Here is a 20,000-nt window from a genome sequence, read left to right as displayed (position 1 = left end):
AAATAGCAGATCTAAAGCTCACAATGTGTTGCGATGCAACGCGTTGTGATCTTGTAGATTGGCTATTTTCAATGACCAAGGTATAAAATAGGGCTATGTAAGTTTTATAATATTATAATTTCTATCTGAAAAGTAACTTGTAACTAAAGTTTAAAATAAATGTAGTGGAGTAGAAGTACAATATTTGGATCCCATGTGGTGGAATAGAAGTAAAAGTACTGAAAACTGGAAAAACTCAAGTAAATACATCAAAACTGTATAAGTACAGTACTTAAGTAAATGTACTTAGTTACTTTACACCACTGAGTACAAGATCTCCCCCATGCCAAGTGGGTACAAATGTTCTCACGCAGGAAACTCAGGTGTCAATCCCAGGCGGGACAAAGAAGTTATGGATTGCAGCTTTAAACTCAACTTTTGCTTTCAGCTTTATTACAGGTGTGTGGCTGTGGGCTCTCAACACAGTACAAACCTCTGGGTTACAGACGTATGAATGGATTTGACTGAAGAAAGAGAAATGAGAATCAATCCATTGTCTTGTCCGCAAGCTCAAAAGAAAGTTAATATTTGAAATGATAATGAAAATAGAGATACAAATTCTTGACCAAAAGCTTCCCTTTTCTGTTGTGCAGCCGCCCGACCCGGATAACATTACTCAGAAAGTTTACGAAACACAGGTTCACTTTGCTGGGAAAAGATTCTCGTACCGAATACAATCGTGTGTTGCCTGTAGCAACCACACTAATAATAATAATACAAATAATAATAATGTGCTTTGGCATGTATACCCTTCTGCTGAGCTGGTCAAGTCATCACTGTGATGTCAGAACAGGTCAGCTATATACATATATGGAGTCCGTGAGGTCAGATGTAGAGGTATTGACCATGCAGCTCCATATATTGAGATCAAGGTGACGATTCAGTCGTCTCCATGTATGGATATCCAGGGTTTGCTGAGGTCAGTGTCTTGATCTTCATATATGGAGATCCAAGTGATGCAGTCTTGCTTTGCAAAGGAATTCTGTTTTGGTCATATATGGAGCGTCCACCCTATGGCGTCCACATATGGGCATTACCAAATATGGGCTATATATATGGGAATTCCCATATATGGGCTTATTATTGATGACATCAGGGATCTCCATATTATGTGGGCATAAAAGGAACAGAAGGACAGAATTAATAAGTGTGACTCATGTCGCGCAACCACACTGGTTAGACTGACACAATATGTCCATATATGGGCATTCCCAGATATGGGCATAATATTGATGGGCATAAAAGGGATTCTATTAGTGTGGTTGCTCTAACAGGGAATCATCTGGGAATCAGAGGTAGAGGTCAGTTCCATATATGGAGATCTAGGTGATGATCCAGTTGTCTCCATGTATGGATATCCAGGATTTGATTAGGTCATCAGTGTCATGTTTTTCATATATCGTGTGTGTGTGTGTGTGTGTGTGTGTGTGTGTGTGTGTGTGTGTGTGTGTGTGTGTGTGTGTGTGTGTGTGTGTGTGTGTGTGTGTGCGTGTGTGCGCGTGTGTGCGTGCGTGCAGTTGACCATTGTCCTATTTAATCTGGATGCAGAGCATCAATATAACCATATTGGATTCCATTTGGACACTCAGAGTTAAATGAACACTCAGGATTTGACAGTGTAGGGGGAAGAGGGGACATATAAGTTATAATGAGAGGGTGCTGCGCTCCTCACGGTGAATACTACAAGAGGCTGTCTGGCAACCTCCGATAAAAAAAAGAAAACTAGCATTAAAAAGACCTCGCGGTTCCCCTTTATATAGAAGTGAGAGACCCCCTTTGTTCACAGCACCTCTCTGAAAGCCATTCTAATAAGCTGTGAATCCTCTCCCCCCTCATGGGCCATAAAGACAAGGCAACATTGGCAGCACAGGGGGTGAACATTGAGGAAATGGTCAGAAAGATTACACGTATTCTCAGGACCAGACTCTGTTTTAACCCATTCTACAAACACCTACAAATCAGCAGTTTTCAAACTTTTTCAAAAATGTTCAAAAATAGAAGCTGTAATAGAAGATGTAGCCTACACGCTTGCACTGTGAGCTTGTATCTGCTATTTTTGAATAGCCACCACTAAAATCTAAAATGACAGATACTTTCCCGGTCTTTTATGACTTGGATAACTTTTGTCGAGAGATGAAAGTATTGTGGGATTAAAAACTAATTTCACAAAAACCTTTGTGGAACCTATATATCCACAATATACAGTAGAACCTGAACACTGAAAGGTTACGAACAAACAAGAGCGAACAGAATGAGTTTAATAGTTGTTAGTGTAGTTGCAAAACAGATATACGGCTTTTACAGTAAACTACAACATACTGCTGAGTTCTGAAGAAAGCCCAGAAAGCTTTTACTGTACAAAGCCCTCTCCCTGGGAGAAGACAACAGAACCCAATTAGATAATTAGATACAGAGAAAAATGCCCCTAAAGCAGCGATTGATTAGTTTCACTACATCCCAGAGAGAGAGAGAGAGAGAGAGAGAGAGAGAGAGAGAGAGAGAGAGAGAGAGAGAGAGAGAGATGGGAGGAGGGGGACAAGCAGCGGAGGGGGCTTATTATCTGACACACCATCTGGTAATGGGAGGGAGGACCTGTCTGTGTGTCTGTGTCCCAGACACAGACACACTGAATGGGCCTGCAGTTATCTCAACATGGCCACCTCAACTAGCTGTATGGAGGCTGCAGACAGATATGGCAACATGTGATAAAGTCACAGTCATGAAACCGCCAGACATCAATTGTACAGGGAAAGGGGAGGGGGAGGGGTTTACAGGTGCATTTAGCGATGGAAGAGAAACAGTATTTAAATGTACTGGGGCAATTTACATGCAAAGTATATATTATATATATATATATATATATATATATATATATATATATATATATATATATATATATATATATATATTAGGGCTGGGATGCGATTAAAATTTTTAATCTAATTAATTAAAGGCTCTGTGATTAATTAATCGCAATTAATCACATTTTAATCGCACATCGATATTTGACCTGAGAAGCATTTTTTTTCAAGTAAAACACATTTTGTTGTACGAGTGAATCAACGAGTGAGTTTTTTAAATCTAAATTTCGCATCCACTGGGCCAAGCAAAGCACTCTGATCGGCTACTTCTTCCTTTGCGTTTGTTGTCTCTTCTTGGTTAGTGCATCGCTATGATCAGTATGCCCGAAACTGAAGGTTCTGTGGTGCAAAAACTAAGTGCGATTAAAATGAGTAAATTTTTTTAATCGCGTTAATTTTCTGTAATTAATTAATCGCAATTAATCAGTTAAAGTCCCAGCCTTAATATATATATATATATATATATATATATATATATATGAGATACTTCAATGGTTTCCAGTGGAAATAAGCTTAGTCTTTTCATGGATCTCCTTTTAGTAGACCTTGTACCAGTGAACTGTACCGTCATGAAACTGTACCTTTTCCTATGCAAACTTCTAATAAAGTCTTCAATCAATCAATGCTAATAACAAACAAACATTTTACTTTTCTTTTCTTTTTTGTGTTTGAATTCTAATAATAAATATAGCAAGGCCTACATAATGTGTGTGTGTGTGTGTGGGGGGGGGGGGGGGGGGTGGATGGGGGGCACCTTCTGAACTTTATCTGGACTTTATTAAGATTTGAAAGAAGAGTCGTGTGAAAGGTGCTGGCCCAAACGCCACAGAAGTTGACTGATCAGCCATGCGCAGTAAATGTCCTTTGTTGCAATTCTGTCTATTGTTATTACTGAAAGCGGAGAGTGTGCGCGCTGTGATTGGCTCAGGGACCAGCAGCAGGAGGACAGGACGCCTCGCTATTGGCTTATCTTGGGGTTAAGCAACACATCGTCCCGCCCACTCCAGCTCTCCGGCTGAGAAGTTGAACTGAAGTTTGTGAACTTTGTTTCACTCAAAGTAAACTTGTCAGCACTCGGCGGTCGCTGCGGGGCAGGAGAGAGAGAGAGATAGAGAGATAGAGAAAGAGAGAAGGGAGGACCGCAAAGATGAAGCTGTGTCGCACTTTTCTAGGTCAGTAGATAATTCTTAACATGCTAAAACATATTTCCCCTGTAGATAGTTTTTAAGACCCATTTGTTTTAAAGTTTTAGCAATGTCATCGATATACCGTGAACAAGTAGGCTAATTTACAGTTAGAACATGTTTATAATAAAACATTTCCTAATTCCTGACGAATTCATTAGCCTATACGCTAAACAATAACTAAGCCTAACTGTTGAAATAATATATTGTTTGAATCGTATGGGATTATGTTTGTACAAATATATAAACCCTGGATATCGGAGCCTTGACCCGCTGAGATTAAAGCAGGAGGATTATCACTGTCATACCAACTGTCACCCCGCTTTAAAACTTTGTGTGTCACTTTAGCCTAGTTTGTGCGTCAGCTTTTTATTACAAAAGAAACACAGTGTTTTCTTTATTTGTAGATAAACCAAACTTCCTTGGAGGCAGCGTCTAAACAGAAACTTAACCCCTTGTTGCAGAAAAGTGTCCAGACAAAGAACGGCTCATCCCCTAGGGGAATGTGTGGCCCCGGTACCGTGGGGACAATGCCAGGCTGCGGGCTTATTACAAACTTTTTTTGTTGCGCTGGTCTGTCGGCTTGTTCCATCTGTCGAGGGACTTCTGCAGGAGCGGCAGGGGCCTCCCCGCAGCACTCAGTCAGCTGCTGCCCCATGTAATATTTATACTGGCTACCTCACAATATAGCCACCATACTAATTGTAGTCTGGAGCGAACGTGCCCATTGACTGCGAGGCCTCCGTGCCATCTGCATCCAGACGGATTATAACAATGGAGGAAAAAGTTTTTCCAGCTGATGTACCGTGTGTAAAACTATTCACTATATAAACGTTAAGATAATTAAGTGGAGGAGTATGACATTTTGCAATGAAAACAACTTTTATATTGTGAAATTAAGTTTGAGAATATAGCCCCGATTTTTAGCAGCTTAAATCCTAGCCTAAAAAAAACTCTAAAACAGTAGTTCTCGAACTTTTTAATAATTAAAACAAAAAACAACAAAAAAAGAGATTGTAAATATGTAACCAAATGGAACCGCAAGGTCCATCATGCCTCAAAAACTAGCTGAATGCTGCAGCTGCCGCTGCGGAGATAAATAAAAAGACCCGTGGACAAAACATCTTTGTTGCTATCAGAAACTTGAGCAGAGAGTAGGCTAATAGAGCGAACCGGCAGACAGGACCGCTGTCCATGGTGCTGATTGCTGAACCCTGCGACGCAGCGCGCAGGAGCTGTCAGTGGTTCTGAACATAAACTTTATTCACAAACTAATAGTAGGCATAGTTGATCGAGGGTGTTTACATAATAGGACTGTATGTGTATTATCTGCTGTTCATAATCTTCAAACTATTGTCCAGCAAAAGGCCTCTATGTGTGCTGTGGCTCCACGACGTACCTGAGGGCTATATAGCACCGACTCTGCAGGGGTTTCAAGTGCAGCGACCCTATGCACATCTCTCTCTCTCTCTCTCTCTCTCTCTCTCTCTCTCTCTCTCTCTCTCTCTCTCTCTCTCTCCCTCTCTCTCTTGTTTACTTGATTGTTGATGCTGTCGTCGTGCGGATCCTCGCCTCTCCGCGCCCACAAACTGAAATCATACTGATGCGGCGTGCACGCACAGTGATTGATTTCAGCTCCAATGCATAACAATGGGATTGCACAAAAAGAGCCTGCTGCAAAGAGATAAGGATTTAATAGAATTTCTGAAAGCTGAAGGTTGGCTTTTTGAATATTCCCCGCGTGCGCAGCGTGGAGACAGCAGATAAAGGATGGCATTTGTGGGGACTATTCTCAAATGGCTTGTAATGAATGGTTGTCATTTCCACTAATGGTTTCAAAACAGCAAGCAAGAAAAAAAAAATACACGGTGTGTGCAACATTTGGGAGTGACTCCAAGTTGCACTATTAAGACCGTTCGTATTGGTGACAGCGGACACCGTTCCCTTAATGAGACTGTAGCTCCAAAACTATAGCAAACATTCAGTAATGGATCGCGTTGGCCCGCTGTCAACTAAACATCTGCATGGCAAAAGACTATTGCGATATATTTGACAGCAATTGTGAAGCCCCTTTTCTTCGAAAGGTGCGTCTTTGCGTCGTCCTATTTCAAAAGATAAAACTTGATATCAATTCCCCCCATATAGCTCCCCGAAACGAAGCCCCGGCATCTCTCCAGAGCATAAATCATTTTTTAGTTTAGCTCGTCTCATGGTGCTAGCCTATAACGGCTTCCTTTGAGACCTGTCTCTGATGTGTCGTTAAAAAAAACTGTTTTTTTTTTTTACCCCTCCTCTTCCATACAGAGAAATTATCAGATGCTGCATTGCATAGTATACATACTAACTCGGTGCACATGCACTACTATCAATTCCCACTCGGAGAAAAAGTGTCCGCCGAATGAATTATTGGACGGTACCACCTTCCCAGGACGTGTGGGGGTAGGGAGAGAGAGAGAGAGAGAGAGAGAACATGACAGCTGTAACGTGCATGCGTTTCGTTTGTGGGCCATCAAAGATTTATCTGCGAGAGGTGAAATATAAGCCCCTTCTGGCGCACATTGTATTGGCTATGCACCCTTCGGACCTAGATGGAGCAATACACTGAAATGATGGCCTCTGACTTCTAATGCCCGTCTGTGGGGGAATTGCGGGGAAACATGTATATTTCATTCTGTATTTGGCCAGCATAGAAGCCTCCACTCTAATTGAAGTTGTAAGTTGCGTGTGTACAGTGGTGGAAAGTAAATAATTAAATTTTAAGTACAATTTTGAGGTAGCCTACTGGAGTATTTCCAATGTTATAACTCTACTACATCTCAGATGCAAATATTGTACTTTTACTCCACACTACAATTATTTGAAAACTTTAGCTATTGTTAATTTTTAGATTTTGATTCTTCTTCTTCTTTCGAGTATCATATTATTACAAAACATACATTAACCACTTCAGCCCTATACATTTCGGCCATTTGAAAATAGACGATCTACAAGCTCACATGTGCATGTCTCAAAATAGTTTTTATACATTTTATACATCCACTTGAAAACTTGAAATGGGACATTCTGCACAAAGAGTAGCCTACTTTTACGTTTGGTAGGCTACTCAAGTACATTTTGATACCAATACGTTTGTACAGTACAGTACAGAGTACTTCTACATTGCAGCAGTAGAGTACTTTTTCCATCACTGCGTGTATATGTGCGTGCGTGAGAGAAAGGGGGAGGGAAGCAGAGAGAAGGGTGTGTATAGAGTACACACACACATGCCCAGTGGCGTCAGTTCAGCAAAAGCAAAGGTATGGCAACATGACAAGACACCACTCATGTTGCCATACCTTAGCAACAGGCATGATGAATTTATTTTAAGAAGTACATTTCATTTTTTAATACCCTGTAGCCAATGGCAGCTGCCATACCTTGCCATACCCAAATTGACGCATCTGCACATGCCCATTGAGTTCTGGGGGTATCTAAACCCTGCCCATGTGATGCTCGAGGTTTTACTACGGCTTCCGTGATGTCATGGCACAGGGCGGAGGGAGGAGAGAGGGAGGTGGAGGGGGAGGAGGAGAGGAGGAGGAGGGGGGACAATGGCTCATGAGGGAAAGGTAAGTCAATATTACGTTTTCTCGCTGACAAAGGCAAATGAAGCCATGTTTTTTGCTTACAAACAAGTAACATATAACGCCTTGATCCGGAGCTCTGCGCCGGTTGCGACGTTCCGAGCGAGGCCAGTCCGAAACGCCGTTTCCACTTGATCATATCTGGATATCATAACGGGGATAGTAGAATTATCCTTTTTTTCAAACCTTTACACTGGGATATCTTTTCAAACAAACTACTTGACAAGCGACCCGAACTCTCAGAGCACAGCGAGGACATTGCGCGAACCCCCCTTCCAAAGGCAATATATTGGAATTGCAGGTAATGAAACATTTCGTGATATTTTTGCTCTCACGTTCGGCTGGAAATAGATTTATTACAAGTAATCGCACATTCATAGGTCCGTTTCTTGTATAACTTTGATGCAGCAGCATTGGTTAGTTTAAACCATCACTCAGCAGCCTCTTAAAGCAGCACAGCCGATGTAGCCTATATGGTTTAATTTACCCTTTATATTTTATGATTCCTCGAGTAACGGCTTGACAATAAGAATTACAAATAGTTTACCGTTTAGCTTTCGCCAGTTTTGACGCCATAAAGTAGGTTATAGATCATAGTCGATTCGGGTTTATTTACCTTTTTCTGAACCCATCTATCAACCGGTCAAGGTGGCGATACCAATTAACGTGTAGGCTGTAACCGAGGCACTGGCCGAGCGCACAGGGGGGAGTTTATATATATTTGAAGAGATACGGCATGTTATGAAAGAACGTGACTGGAAATAAGACATATGGTGCTCTCGTAGAATCTTGGTTGGTGATGATGCGTGTTGTTTATCCACTTGGCCGTTACTCTGAGACTCAGAGAGAGAGAGAGAGAGAGAGAGAGAGAGAGAGAGAGAGAGAGAGAGAGAGAGAGAGACGGATCAAATGTGGCTTAAGGAAATATCAACTCAACGAGAAATATTGTCTCCTACACTTGTTATCTTCACGAAAGAAGCGTTTCTCCCCCCTCCGTCCTTTGATTTCACCTTCTATGCAATAGCGGATGTATAATAGCCTATATGCATTGTAGCCCACGTCAATGTTTATCATTGCCTATTTTTTTAATCTTGATGTGAGCGTGAGTTTTTAATTCTCCATCATAGATCTATATCTGGAGTTTAGTTCCGAGTTTCGTAATTATGCTGTAACAATGGGCGTTGTACCCGGACTCCCAATCATCGCCTTGCATGCGTGCGCGTGTTTGTGTGCGTGTCGTGTGTGTGTGTGTGTGTGTGAGTGTAAGAGAGAGAGAGAGAGAGAGAGAGAGAGAGAGAGAGAGAGAGAGAGAGAGAGAGAGAGAGTGAGTGGAGGGGGAGCAGGGGAGGGGAGGGGTTGGCCATTTGATCCTCTGCAGCAGAAACAGAGATGCTCTCTTCAAATGTCAGCCGCCTTTTTGTGATGCGCAGATAAAAGTCCTTATAGAAGCGGGTCTGAAAAAAAACATGGATCGGCGGAGGAGGGTTGAAGCGTCGTTCCCTCGTCAAATAGAGCAGAATTCTGAATCTGAAGTCATCATGTTGGTTGGGAGCCAGTGCTTGCTTACTAGTAGAGTTCGACGAGAGGCAGCATAGGCGCGGTGTGTGTGTGTGTGTGTGTGTGTGTGTGTGTGTGTGTGTGTGTGTGTGTGTGTGTGTGTGTGTGTGTGTGTGTGTGTGTGTTGTATCCTTCCTGGGCTCTGCTCGGATGGTCACATAATGTGCGTGCGTGCGTCAACGCACCTGCGTCCTAAGATGGAGGAAAGAGATGAGGGACGATGATACACAGAGAATTACATGTGCACCTGCTCCGTACAGCGCTCCGATCACACTGTTTCAGCCCGTTTCATCTTTCCGTCGTTCGATAGGATAGGAAGCCCAACTGTTTTGTAGCATCAAACTATAGCCTAGCTAGCCGTTTCATTAGTTGATGTAGGATAGTAGTAGACCTACAACAACTATAGCATTTGGGAAGCGGAGATCCGCTATAGGCTACGCTACGGCAGTGGTTTTCAACCTTTCATATCAAGGACCATTATTTATTGGGCATTTGAACCACGGACCACCACCATTTGATGAGATGTTTTAGTCTCTCAGACCCAAAACTTAGAATATAGACTTATCTATATTTGTTGGTCGTTAACAGGCAAAAGATTCATCAAAATATATATAGGCTATATTTTTTCTTTCTAGCCTACATTCTCTAATTGTGTAGACTTCTTGTAAATTAAGTAATAATATATTTAACAATAATTTAACTCTTGAGAGCATAAATGAAACCATTTGGTTTCATTTTACGCTCTCTGGAGTTAAAGATCAATAAGGGTCCATTTGGTTACCAACTCTCCATCATTTAGCTGGGGACCACCTGGACCCCCTCAAGGACCACTGGTGGTTCCCGGACCACTGGTTGAAAACCATTCTTTTATTTTGAAATGTAGATTGTTTAGTAACGCAGATGTAGTCTGATATAGTTTTAATAGGACCATTACCCGTAGGTAATTAGTTGCCCTCCTCAGCCTCCTGGGTAAATTGTTTATAGGCTAATACAAATATAGGCTAGTCACCTGTGCGTAGGCTAATGCATCTATTAGCAAACGGATTCCTACATTAAAAAAGCTTTCTATTTTTCTTCGAAATTTTCTTTTGAAATATGGTCTATCCATTTGAATAAGGTTAAGGTTACGACGGTATCCCGCTCCGAAAACAACAGATCTTCAAGCTCACTGCTCAAAGCATGCATTGCTGCGTTTTTAGCTGGCCTTTTTTTTTTTCTTCTTTTTTTTTTCTTGCACGTGACGCCGTCGTACGACGAAATCAGGCATTGATTTGCATTTCACTTGTTGTAGCGGTGGTGAAAAAAGTAATCAAATGTTGTACTTAAATAAAAGTATTGAAGTAGCTTATACTCTGTTAAGTAGAAGTCTGGAATTAAAAAATTACTTGAGTAAAAGTATTGGCATCTAAAATATAGGCCTACTTAAAGCACCAAAAGTAAAAGTATTTAGGTCTAGGCCTAAAAAATGTTTGAAAATAACAGATCTAGTACAAGCTCACAAGTTGTGAGCTTGTAGCCTACTATGACTATTTTCAAATATCCTATGTGGTTCATGTATGTTTTATAGCCTAATATTATAATGTAGGTCTATAACTGTGTAAAGTAGCCTAACTATCCTAACTAAAGTTTCCAAATAATTGTAGTTGAGTAAAAGTACAATATTTGCCTCTGAGATGTAGTGGACTAGAAGTAAAAGTTTTGCAAATCGGAAATAGGCCTACTCAAGTAAAGTACAAATACCTCAAAATTGTAGCCTATAGGCTACCTCTACTGTAGCCTACAATGCAGCTATACTTAATTACTTTACGCCACTTCGTTTTAGACTGGGGATTGCTCGTTTATCGCGGGCCCTCTAATAGCCTAGGAAGTTCTCTTTAGTTACCATGAAACCAAACAGAGGCGTCAATTGGGTATGGCAAGCTATGGCAGCTGCCATACCTTGGCTACAGGGGGAAATAATAAAATATACTTTTCATCGTTGCTAAGGTATGGCAACATGACTGGTGTCTTGACACCAGTCATGTTGCCATACCTTAGCTTTTACTGAACTGACGCCACTGGCTGTGTTTGTGGAGGAGGTTGAATGGGCCGTGGTGAGCAGAGGACAGCAGGTGCCTCGGGATCAGCGCAGAAACGGAGTGCAATAAACATGTCGGAGGAGCAGCTGGGACAAATTGCACCCTCGTCATTCAAAGCCTATCAGAAAAACCCAAGCAATCGAGGCGAGTGTCAGGGTCGACCAAACTCTCAATGGCGGAGAGCCATTTATAATGAAAGCCTCGAAATAATGAATCTTTGCCATTAGGCTATAAGGTTTACCAGTCATAAAAGGAAAATAAATAAGGATGTTCAATGAATTAAAAGTAGGCTGTTCGGGGTGGATTTATGTGAAAAAAGCAAGGCTCAGGCGAAGAATATTAAAGTGATAAAAAAAAACATCCAGTATTTGATCATTTATCAAAAGAGCTTTTATTAATATGTGGTATAGGGCAGGGGTCTTTAACATTTTCAGGCCAAGGACTCCTTAGTCAAGAGAGAGATGAAGCAGGGACCCCACACAACCCATAGATACCATATAGTTTAATCGTTTGACGGCACAATCATCATTGTATTTTGGCTATTTTCAGATATTTAACCACTTGAACCGTCAATACTTAATAAACTTGACCTTTCACTCTGTACTTAGTCTGCTCTTTTCCCCCCTCTACACCAAACCTCTTTGCCGAAAGTAGCCGATCTACAAGCTCACAATGCCTCGCAGCGCAAGTTGTTTTGAGCTTGTAGATCTGCTATTTTCTCAGAATATGGACGCTAGGGTTCAAGTGGTTAATATAAAAAAGGAGGACCCCCTGTAGTAACTCTGAGGACCCCCTAGGGGTCCCGGACCCCCTGTTGAAGACCCTTGTTATAGGGTAAAGCAGTGAGGGACTATACACTGGACTTTTTCTGAGCGTAACGGTGACATGCTTGTGTTTATTCTCAGTTGCTGAGGTCAAAGTGCGTCCCATGGGGGACCTACTCCCAAAACGGGTTACCATGGTGCTGTCCTTCACCCCTCCCCTCCCCTCCTCTCCTCTGATCTCCCCTCCTCTGATCTCCCCTCCTCTCCTCTCCTCTCCTCTCCTCTCCTCTCCTCTCCTCTCCTCTCCTCTCCTCTCCTCTCCTCTCCTCTCCTCTCCTCTACCAACCCCCACACCTATCACCAACACCATCCATCCATCTCGAGACACTCCATCTCGGTTGCTGACAAGGTGCACGCTGACATGAGATAGATTTACTGTAAATAATGTCAGTAACGGTGCCCACGACACAGGGAGTGTGAGGCTACATTACTGCGTAAAGCTTTGGATTCCATGTGTCTTGCTGTGCGGAGCCTTGTCCTTCTGCCCATAATTACACAAATAAGTTGTCTCTAAATCCTTCTTAACGGGAACAGCGGTGTACAGCTGATCCTGTACGTGTACAGTATATCGTCACTGTCGGGCAGAAAGCTCGTATCTCCAACTTTCAAATTTGTACATTTTTTGCAAAGTAAAGCCCTGCTTCACCATACAAGCCTGTTGCACAAAAGTATTGAAAACAGCAGATCTACAAGCACACAACGCCTCGCGATTTGTGTGCTTGTAGATCGGCTGTTTTCACTAGTTTAGTTCAAATCATTTTTTAAATGATAAATACAAAACGAACGCTTTTGGACATACAAGGTTTCCACCCGACAACGGCGATATACACTACGCTGGCACAAACATTTCACCAAAGTACAATACTCTGCTACCTATGGATTAGCTTTTGTTCCACTACAGTAAGTCACAGCTTATGATAGCATTACTTGAGCCTATGTATTTATTCATTCATTCATTCCAAAAAGGCATTGGGGATTTGGGTGTTTTGCACTTTTCACCACAGTCTTCAGACTTCAGTGAGTGAGCTCTGATAAAAACAGAGTCAGCCAGTCTTTGTTTAACCCTCACCCGCCCCGTAAAATGAGCTTGTCACTTAGACCAACACAACAGACAGCCATGCAAAAGCAAAAAAAGAAAAAAAGAAAAAAAAGAAGGCAATAACAACAAATAAATAATCAATTTTGAACCTATATGTCGTCGTTGTCGGGTGGAAACCTTGTATCTCCAAATTTCAAATTTGTACGTTCTTTCGCAAAGTAAAGCCCTGCTTCATCATACATGACCGTCGCACAAAAGTAGTGAAAACAGCAGATCTACAAGCACACAACGAGTGCGAGGCGTGCTGTGCTTGTAGATCGTCTGTTTTCACTAGTTTAAATCATTTTAAAATTATAACTGCAAACGAACGGTTTTGGACATACAAGGTTTTCACCCGACAACGATGATGTAGGTTCTGATATGCTTATAGAACGAGCAGCTTTGTAACTCAGAGAGTGGAGACGTGTATAGTGTACGCATGCAGGGACACAGCGGAGGCCTGGTACAGTATATATTTGGCCTTTATGAAACAGCTCTCAGCTCTACTGGTCCTCACTCTTGCTGCCCGCAAACTACATCGCACAAAGCCCAGTCTCACTTCACTAACGGTTCAAGGGATGAGGGCATATGAGACAGGAAGGGAGAGAAAGAGAGAGAAAATAGTGTGTGTGTGTGTGTGTGTGTGTGTGTGTGTGTGTGTGTGTGTGTGTGTGTGTGTGTGTGCGTGCGTGTGCGTGTGCGTGTGTGTACACGTGAACGGAGGCCGAACGAGAGGAGAGCTGAGATAGAGAGACAGAGATAGAGATGTAGACGAGCAGTATTGCTGCTGTAATCACTTTTTGGCCGAGGGGGGGATGTAGTGAAAGTTGATAAACAAGCATTTTGCAGAGTGCTGGCTGCGCTGCGCGCTGGGCTGGGTCAGCTTCAGATGGAAATGGGCAACGTGGGGAGGAGGGGTGGAAGGCTGATGGGGAATGGACAAGCAGGGAGGGGTTTTGGGAGGGGTGGGGGTGCCGGGCTGGGCTGTGCTGGTCTGCTTTTTGGGACTCTGAACATGCTGCCTTTTGTTGTCTTATGGTGTTATGATGGTCAATGAGGATGATGTTACTGTGCAGGTTCACATACAGGAGCAATCTGCTTTTGTCAGACCACTAACATACGGTACAAGTCTTGCAGTGATTTCAAATTTGCCACTGAATGTACAATGAAATAGTTTGATATACAGCACTCATCTAAACACATTTTCATGTTAGTATGCTGTGAAATCCTCAGTGTTAATTGAAGTGATGATGAAAATGACCTGCAGTGTATCTGATTGAGGGAACCATTCTCCCCCCATGTTTAAAAAGTCTGACGTCTCATTAGTCCGGCATGTGAATATACTGTAAGAGAATAACGTGTAACTTAGTCTCTGGGCTCCATTCAAAGAATAATCCAAAAGAAAAACAACTAAATAACAGTGGAATGAATCACATAATCAAAACACCACAAGAAAGCAAGGACAAGACAGAGCTGCTGCTTCAGTATGTCTGTTGGTATTGACAAAAATCTTAGTGACATTACTGCTGTATTGGCAGTGTATTTCAATCGTAGTAAAGCTGGAATCCAGAAGTTATTTGAATTAATAACACATTATTTGAACTAATATGTATGTATGTTAAAATAACTATTCATCCAATGAGAAATGTAAATCCTGGCTGATTCCTGGTGTCGGGTAGGGCACCAACTTCACAGGTAGCATTGCCTGAACCCCATAAGCACATTATGTCCCAGGGGAGATAATATGCTTATGGGCTGCTTTCTTGGACTGCTTCTTGGACTGCTTTTTCCCTCCGCACCAAAATAAAACCCTCTGCCAAGTAGCTGATCTACTAGCTCATAGTTGATAGCCAAGTTGATGATCTGCTATTTTAACAGAATGTTTGACAATTATGACAATGCCCAGAGTAGGGATGCTATAAGGTTCATGATGTGATTAAAACCCATTCAGAACGGGTACACATTATTGTGTATCATTATTTTATGCTTTAACTATTGAAAAATAGCAGATATACAAGCTCACAGCGCGGCACCGAGTGCCACGCTGCGAGCTTGTAGATCTGCTATTTTTAAAGAATTGTGAAAATTAGAATTTTGACCCGATTCTATAAGTGTCTTTTGAATCCTTCTAAGGTTTTTTGAAAAGCCAAAGTTTCTATGTCAGCAATCTGGCCAGCCATCGTCAAAGAAAAGGTCCTTTTCACTTAACCGGAGCTCAGTTAGTCTGTTCTTGAGCAACTACTATGTCAGTGGTTCTCAAACGTTTTCATGTGAAGGACCCCCAAACTGATATCAGATGGGCCCTAACCCCCATCTCAAAATATCTAGTTCCAGGGACCAACCCCAGAAGCAACATTTAGTTACAAACATTCGCTTTAAAAATACACATATTCAAAGATTTGCACACATTTTCACAACTTTTTTCCAAAACTAGCAGATCTACAAGCTCGCAGTGCGGCACTCGGTGCCACGCTGCGAGCTTGTATATCTGCTATTTTTCAATATTTAGAGCATTCAATAATTCTAGGCCTAAATGGGTTAAAGTGAGTAGACTGCTTGACTGCTGTCTTGTAGAACTAGAAAAGACAAACAGACCAAAATAGTCAAGACAGTTCATCCCTGGGTGTTTGAGGGGAGGGGGAGCACTCCCTCAAGGGCACTGCTTCTTTTTTCTTCTCCACTGTGTTCTGCTGCGCACTCCAAAAGACGCACAGGTGAAATAAAGGTGAAAACCTATCAGGGGTACTGATATCTTGCGAACGAATAGAGTTTCACCATATCATTTCAGCTGCAAAAAACGGAGCAAGAAAAATGCAAGAGAGAAAGGGTGAGAGAGAGAGAGAGTACTGGAAAAAAGAGCGAGCTCTTTCACTGCACAGTATAATCCTCAGTGTTAGTTTAACTTTGAGTGTGAAACTGAATGTACCGTTGGGGTCCACTTGGTGTCATTTGCACACTAGGGATGGGACGATACGTGATATTATCGTTTATCCTGATAAACAACACTCACGATAATCGTATCGTGGAGATTGAATTTATCGTGATATCGTCCTCCGTCATGCACTGGGATCAATTCACCTTTTATTTGCCCAAGCTGCATATCCGGTACCACTTAAAGCCTTTGGTAAAAGGTACTTACAGTATAATATACGTACTTGATACAGTCTTTTTTCACTCTCTATCAAATGTCTTTGCCAAAAAATAGCTTGCGACACGTTGTAGATCTGCTATTTTTTGGCAAATGTTCCACACCAGGATAATGGATTTTGAATATCGCGATAATATCGTGCATCACGATTTCTTTTTACAGAATAATCGCGATATGAAATGTTCATATCGTCCCATCCCTATTGTACACGCTCAGGGTGTACTACTGCTCTTAGCACAGGAGGAGCTCAGCTGTCCACACTTTTCGGAAGTGTCTCGAAGCAACGTTAATAGTTCGGCCCTTGGGCATTCACGTGATGAGGTCTTCCTCATCACGTGAGAAAAGACCCTCCACATGAACTCAGATCTAACACCAGCATTGCTAACGTCTCTAAACGTCGCACACAGAAGAGAACAATTGAAATGAATCATCCAACGTATTATTATTGCACTGTAAAATCCAGCGTTGTTAATTCACCCATTTGTAACACTGAGAGCGATGCCATTGTTGTTGGTGTTTTTCAAAGTTGATCCTAAGTGTCTGTAATTGGTTTGTGCTGCGGCGTGAAGAGCGAAGGGGTTTGTAATAGATCGTGGCGATCCACAAGATGGAGCGAGCGGCTATTACCTTGATGAAAAAAAAGAAAGGCGAGGGGGGGATGGGGGGGCATTGGGGGGGGTGCAGGGGAAAAGAGGCTTGATTTATGGATGATTCATTATTTACTGACCATTCAGACCCCCACCAGCACCTACAGTACCCTACCCATCCCCCCCTTCTGCCTCATAAACCCCCCCCCCCTCTAAACCTGCTTATATATGCATCCTGAAAAAGAAAAAAGCTCAATAAAATTGCGCAAATTTGATTGATTCTAATAGCAGACTGACAGGGACCCCAGCTGGGGCACTTAAGCGAGCCCACTGTGTGTGTGTGTGCGCGCGCGTGTTTGTGTGTGTGCGTGTGTGTGTGTGTGTGTACTTGCACATGCACATGCACTATGTGTCCTTGTGTAGGTCTGTGTATTTGTACAATGGTGTGTGTTTTGTGTTCTTCCTTTAGTTAATAAAAGAGTGTGTGGTGCATGCTTGAGTGCTACGCCCCCCCCCCCCCTCCCGCCCCCCCCCATACCACTCCCCACTCTGCATCCCCCCCGTGTTCCTCCCCTCCTCCCTGTCTCCACCTTTTCATCCCCCAGTCCTCCCCTTTCCCTCCCCCTCCTGATGAGCGCCGTTTCCGTCCGTGGCGGGGTGAGCGAAAAAATGACAGCTCTCCCTCTCCCTCTCCTCTCTCTCTCTCTCTCTCTCTCTCTCCCCTCTCTCTCTCTCTCTCTCTCTCTCTCCCTCTTTCTCTCTCTCTCTCTCCCTCTCTCTCTCCGTAGAGAATGAGTTTCGGGGGAGCTGGTGAACCAGCGGTGGACGCGAGGAGGCGAGAGGACCAGCAGCCGCTGCCAGGCCTCCCAGAGACTGCAGAGCCGTCGACCAATCACGGTGAGAGGCGCGCACACACCCATGGACACACTACTACATGGATTGCATACATACATATTATGAGAACTCTCGCTGTGTGCGTACTACTGTATACGTACACACAGGCATCACGAGTGCACACACATAGTAGCTAGTAGGTAAATGAAGCACATCAAATCTTCCCTTCCTGTTCTCCGTACGTCCCCACAGCCATGCTCTGTTCTTGCAAAGATTCAGCATAGTTCCGCGAAGCATGCTACTTTTGAGGATTTCTGTTTTTGATTCAGGAAAGAATAAGTAGAAACGTAAAAGTGTCCTTGAGGTGCCCCACCGTCCTCAAAAAGACATTCCTTATAAACATTACAGAGAAAACAGTGGCTTTCTCTGCTCCTATCATCCTCTCTCTCTCTCCTCTCTCTCTCTCTCTCCCCTCTTCTCTGCAGCTCACTTTCCTCACAGTAATATATGAAAAGTATTTCTTGTGAGTAACAGAAGGTCAGTGTTTTTTCAAGTGACGCTATTGAAAGAGGGAGAGTGGTGGTGATGAGACAGGGTAATAGGGTGGAGAGAGGCATCACAGCCCTCCCCATGTGTCCAGTAAAAGGATTATTAATATTAGTTTCATATTGTTCCTTCTACAACCCCCCTCCCCCCACCACTCCCGGCCATCAGAGGGAAGCAGAAGGGTGGTTGTTATCAGAAGAGATGGACTTTTATTGATTTGGTTTGATTTCCTGCTGTAGAGGAGCGAGTTATGAGTGCAAGGAAGCGGTGCGCACATCCTCCCCTAACACCGCTCACCTCCCCCCTCCCCCCTCCCCCCTTACACACACATGTCACAGAATCTGCTCTTATTACCCCCGGGACTTGTCGATACTGGGTGGGAGAGAAACAGTTGGTGTGTGTTGGGCAGAGAGAGAAGAGAGAGAGAGAGAGAGAGAGAGAGAGAGAGAGAGAGAGAGAGAGAGAGAGAGAGAGAGAGAGAGTAGTTGGGGAAAGGTTTGGTCATCAGTAGAAGTAGCACTCCCGCGGCCAATCCATACAACAATTCGATGACTCACAAGGATGCAAACGCCTAACAGCGTTTCTCTCTCTCTCTCTACTCTCTCTTCTCTCTCTCTCTCTCTCTCTCTCTCTCTCTCTCTCTCTGTACAAACGTAAAGTGCATGTACACAAACTCACTTCCTCTCTCTCTGCCGCCTGTGTGTATGAGCCATTGCGTTGTACGACGCAAGAGACCACGTTGTCTCTCGCGTAACGTCCCCTCCCCGCCCTCCGCACTGCCCCTCCCCCCACCCCTCTCCCTCCACTTGGCTTGGCATGTGAATTATTAACGTAAAAGTATGGAGAGCTGGGAGGTGTGTGTGTGTGTGTGTGTGTGTGTGTGTGTGTGTGTGTGTGCAAGCGGAGGGGGGGCGGGGTTATCAAACATGGTGTTAGGCAGAGGCAGGAGGCTCTCTTAATTGGCAGTTGATGTCCGCAAGGCCATTTTGTTTCGGAGATGTCGGTCGGTTCCGCGCGTCCTCTCGTGAATGCCGATTCACTGCCTCTTTCCATCTCTCTCGCTCTCTCTCTCTCTCTCACACACACACACACACACACACACACACCACACACACACAGTTTTACCACACCCAGTCCACACACCCACCCCTCACACGCATCCACCCAGACACACGCACACACACACACACACACACGCACACACACACACACACACACGCACACGCACACACGTGCACGCGCGCACACTACCCCCCTGCTCGTCTTGTAAACCTGAAAATGAATAAAGGAGTCATTTATGTGCACCGGGGGACGAGGGGTGACCTTCTCTCTGAAGTCATTGCCCCCAGCCAGCCATTTACATAGAGCTGTCAGAATGCACAGCAGAAGACACACACACACACACACACACACACACACACACACACACACACACACACACACACACACACACACACACACACACACACACACACACACACACACATGCGCGCGCGCATGCGTGCATGGGGACATAATTGATAACGTACAGCAGCAGCCTATAGGGCTGAGTGGTCCTGCCACAGTACTTCTTCTTCCGTGGTTGTCACCTCAGAGCAGCACACATCTCTTACTATACAGAGACTCTGTACTCTGGACTTT

General features: G+C 43.5%; 1 protein-coding gene across 1 annotated transcript in view; it reads left to right on the top strand.

The window, feature by feature from the left end:
• The window catches only part of myt1b (myelin transcription factor 1b), a gene marked incomplete at both ends in the record, with an annotated part of 135,249 nt that overhangs the window by 70,888 nt on the left and 44,361 nt on the right, over positions 1 to 20,000 (top strand). Inside the window, 2 exon segments of the mRNA XM_080732784.1 lie at positions 17,768 to 17,776; positions 17,779 to 17,876. Coding sequence (XP_080588910.1) covers positions 17,768 to 17,776; positions 17,779 to 17,876 — 107 coding nt within the window.

Source organism: Nannobrachium achirus (assembly GCF_963921795.1).
Source record: "Nannobrachium achirus genome assembly, chromosome: 9".
NCBI classification, from domain to species: domain Eukaryota; kingdom Metazoa; phylum Chordata; class Actinopteri; order Myctophiformes; family Myctophidae; genus Nannobrachium; species Nannobrachium achirus.
The sequence above is the reverse complement of the archived record's forward strand: the minus strand, read 5'-3'. Positions and strand labels throughout refer to the sequence as shown.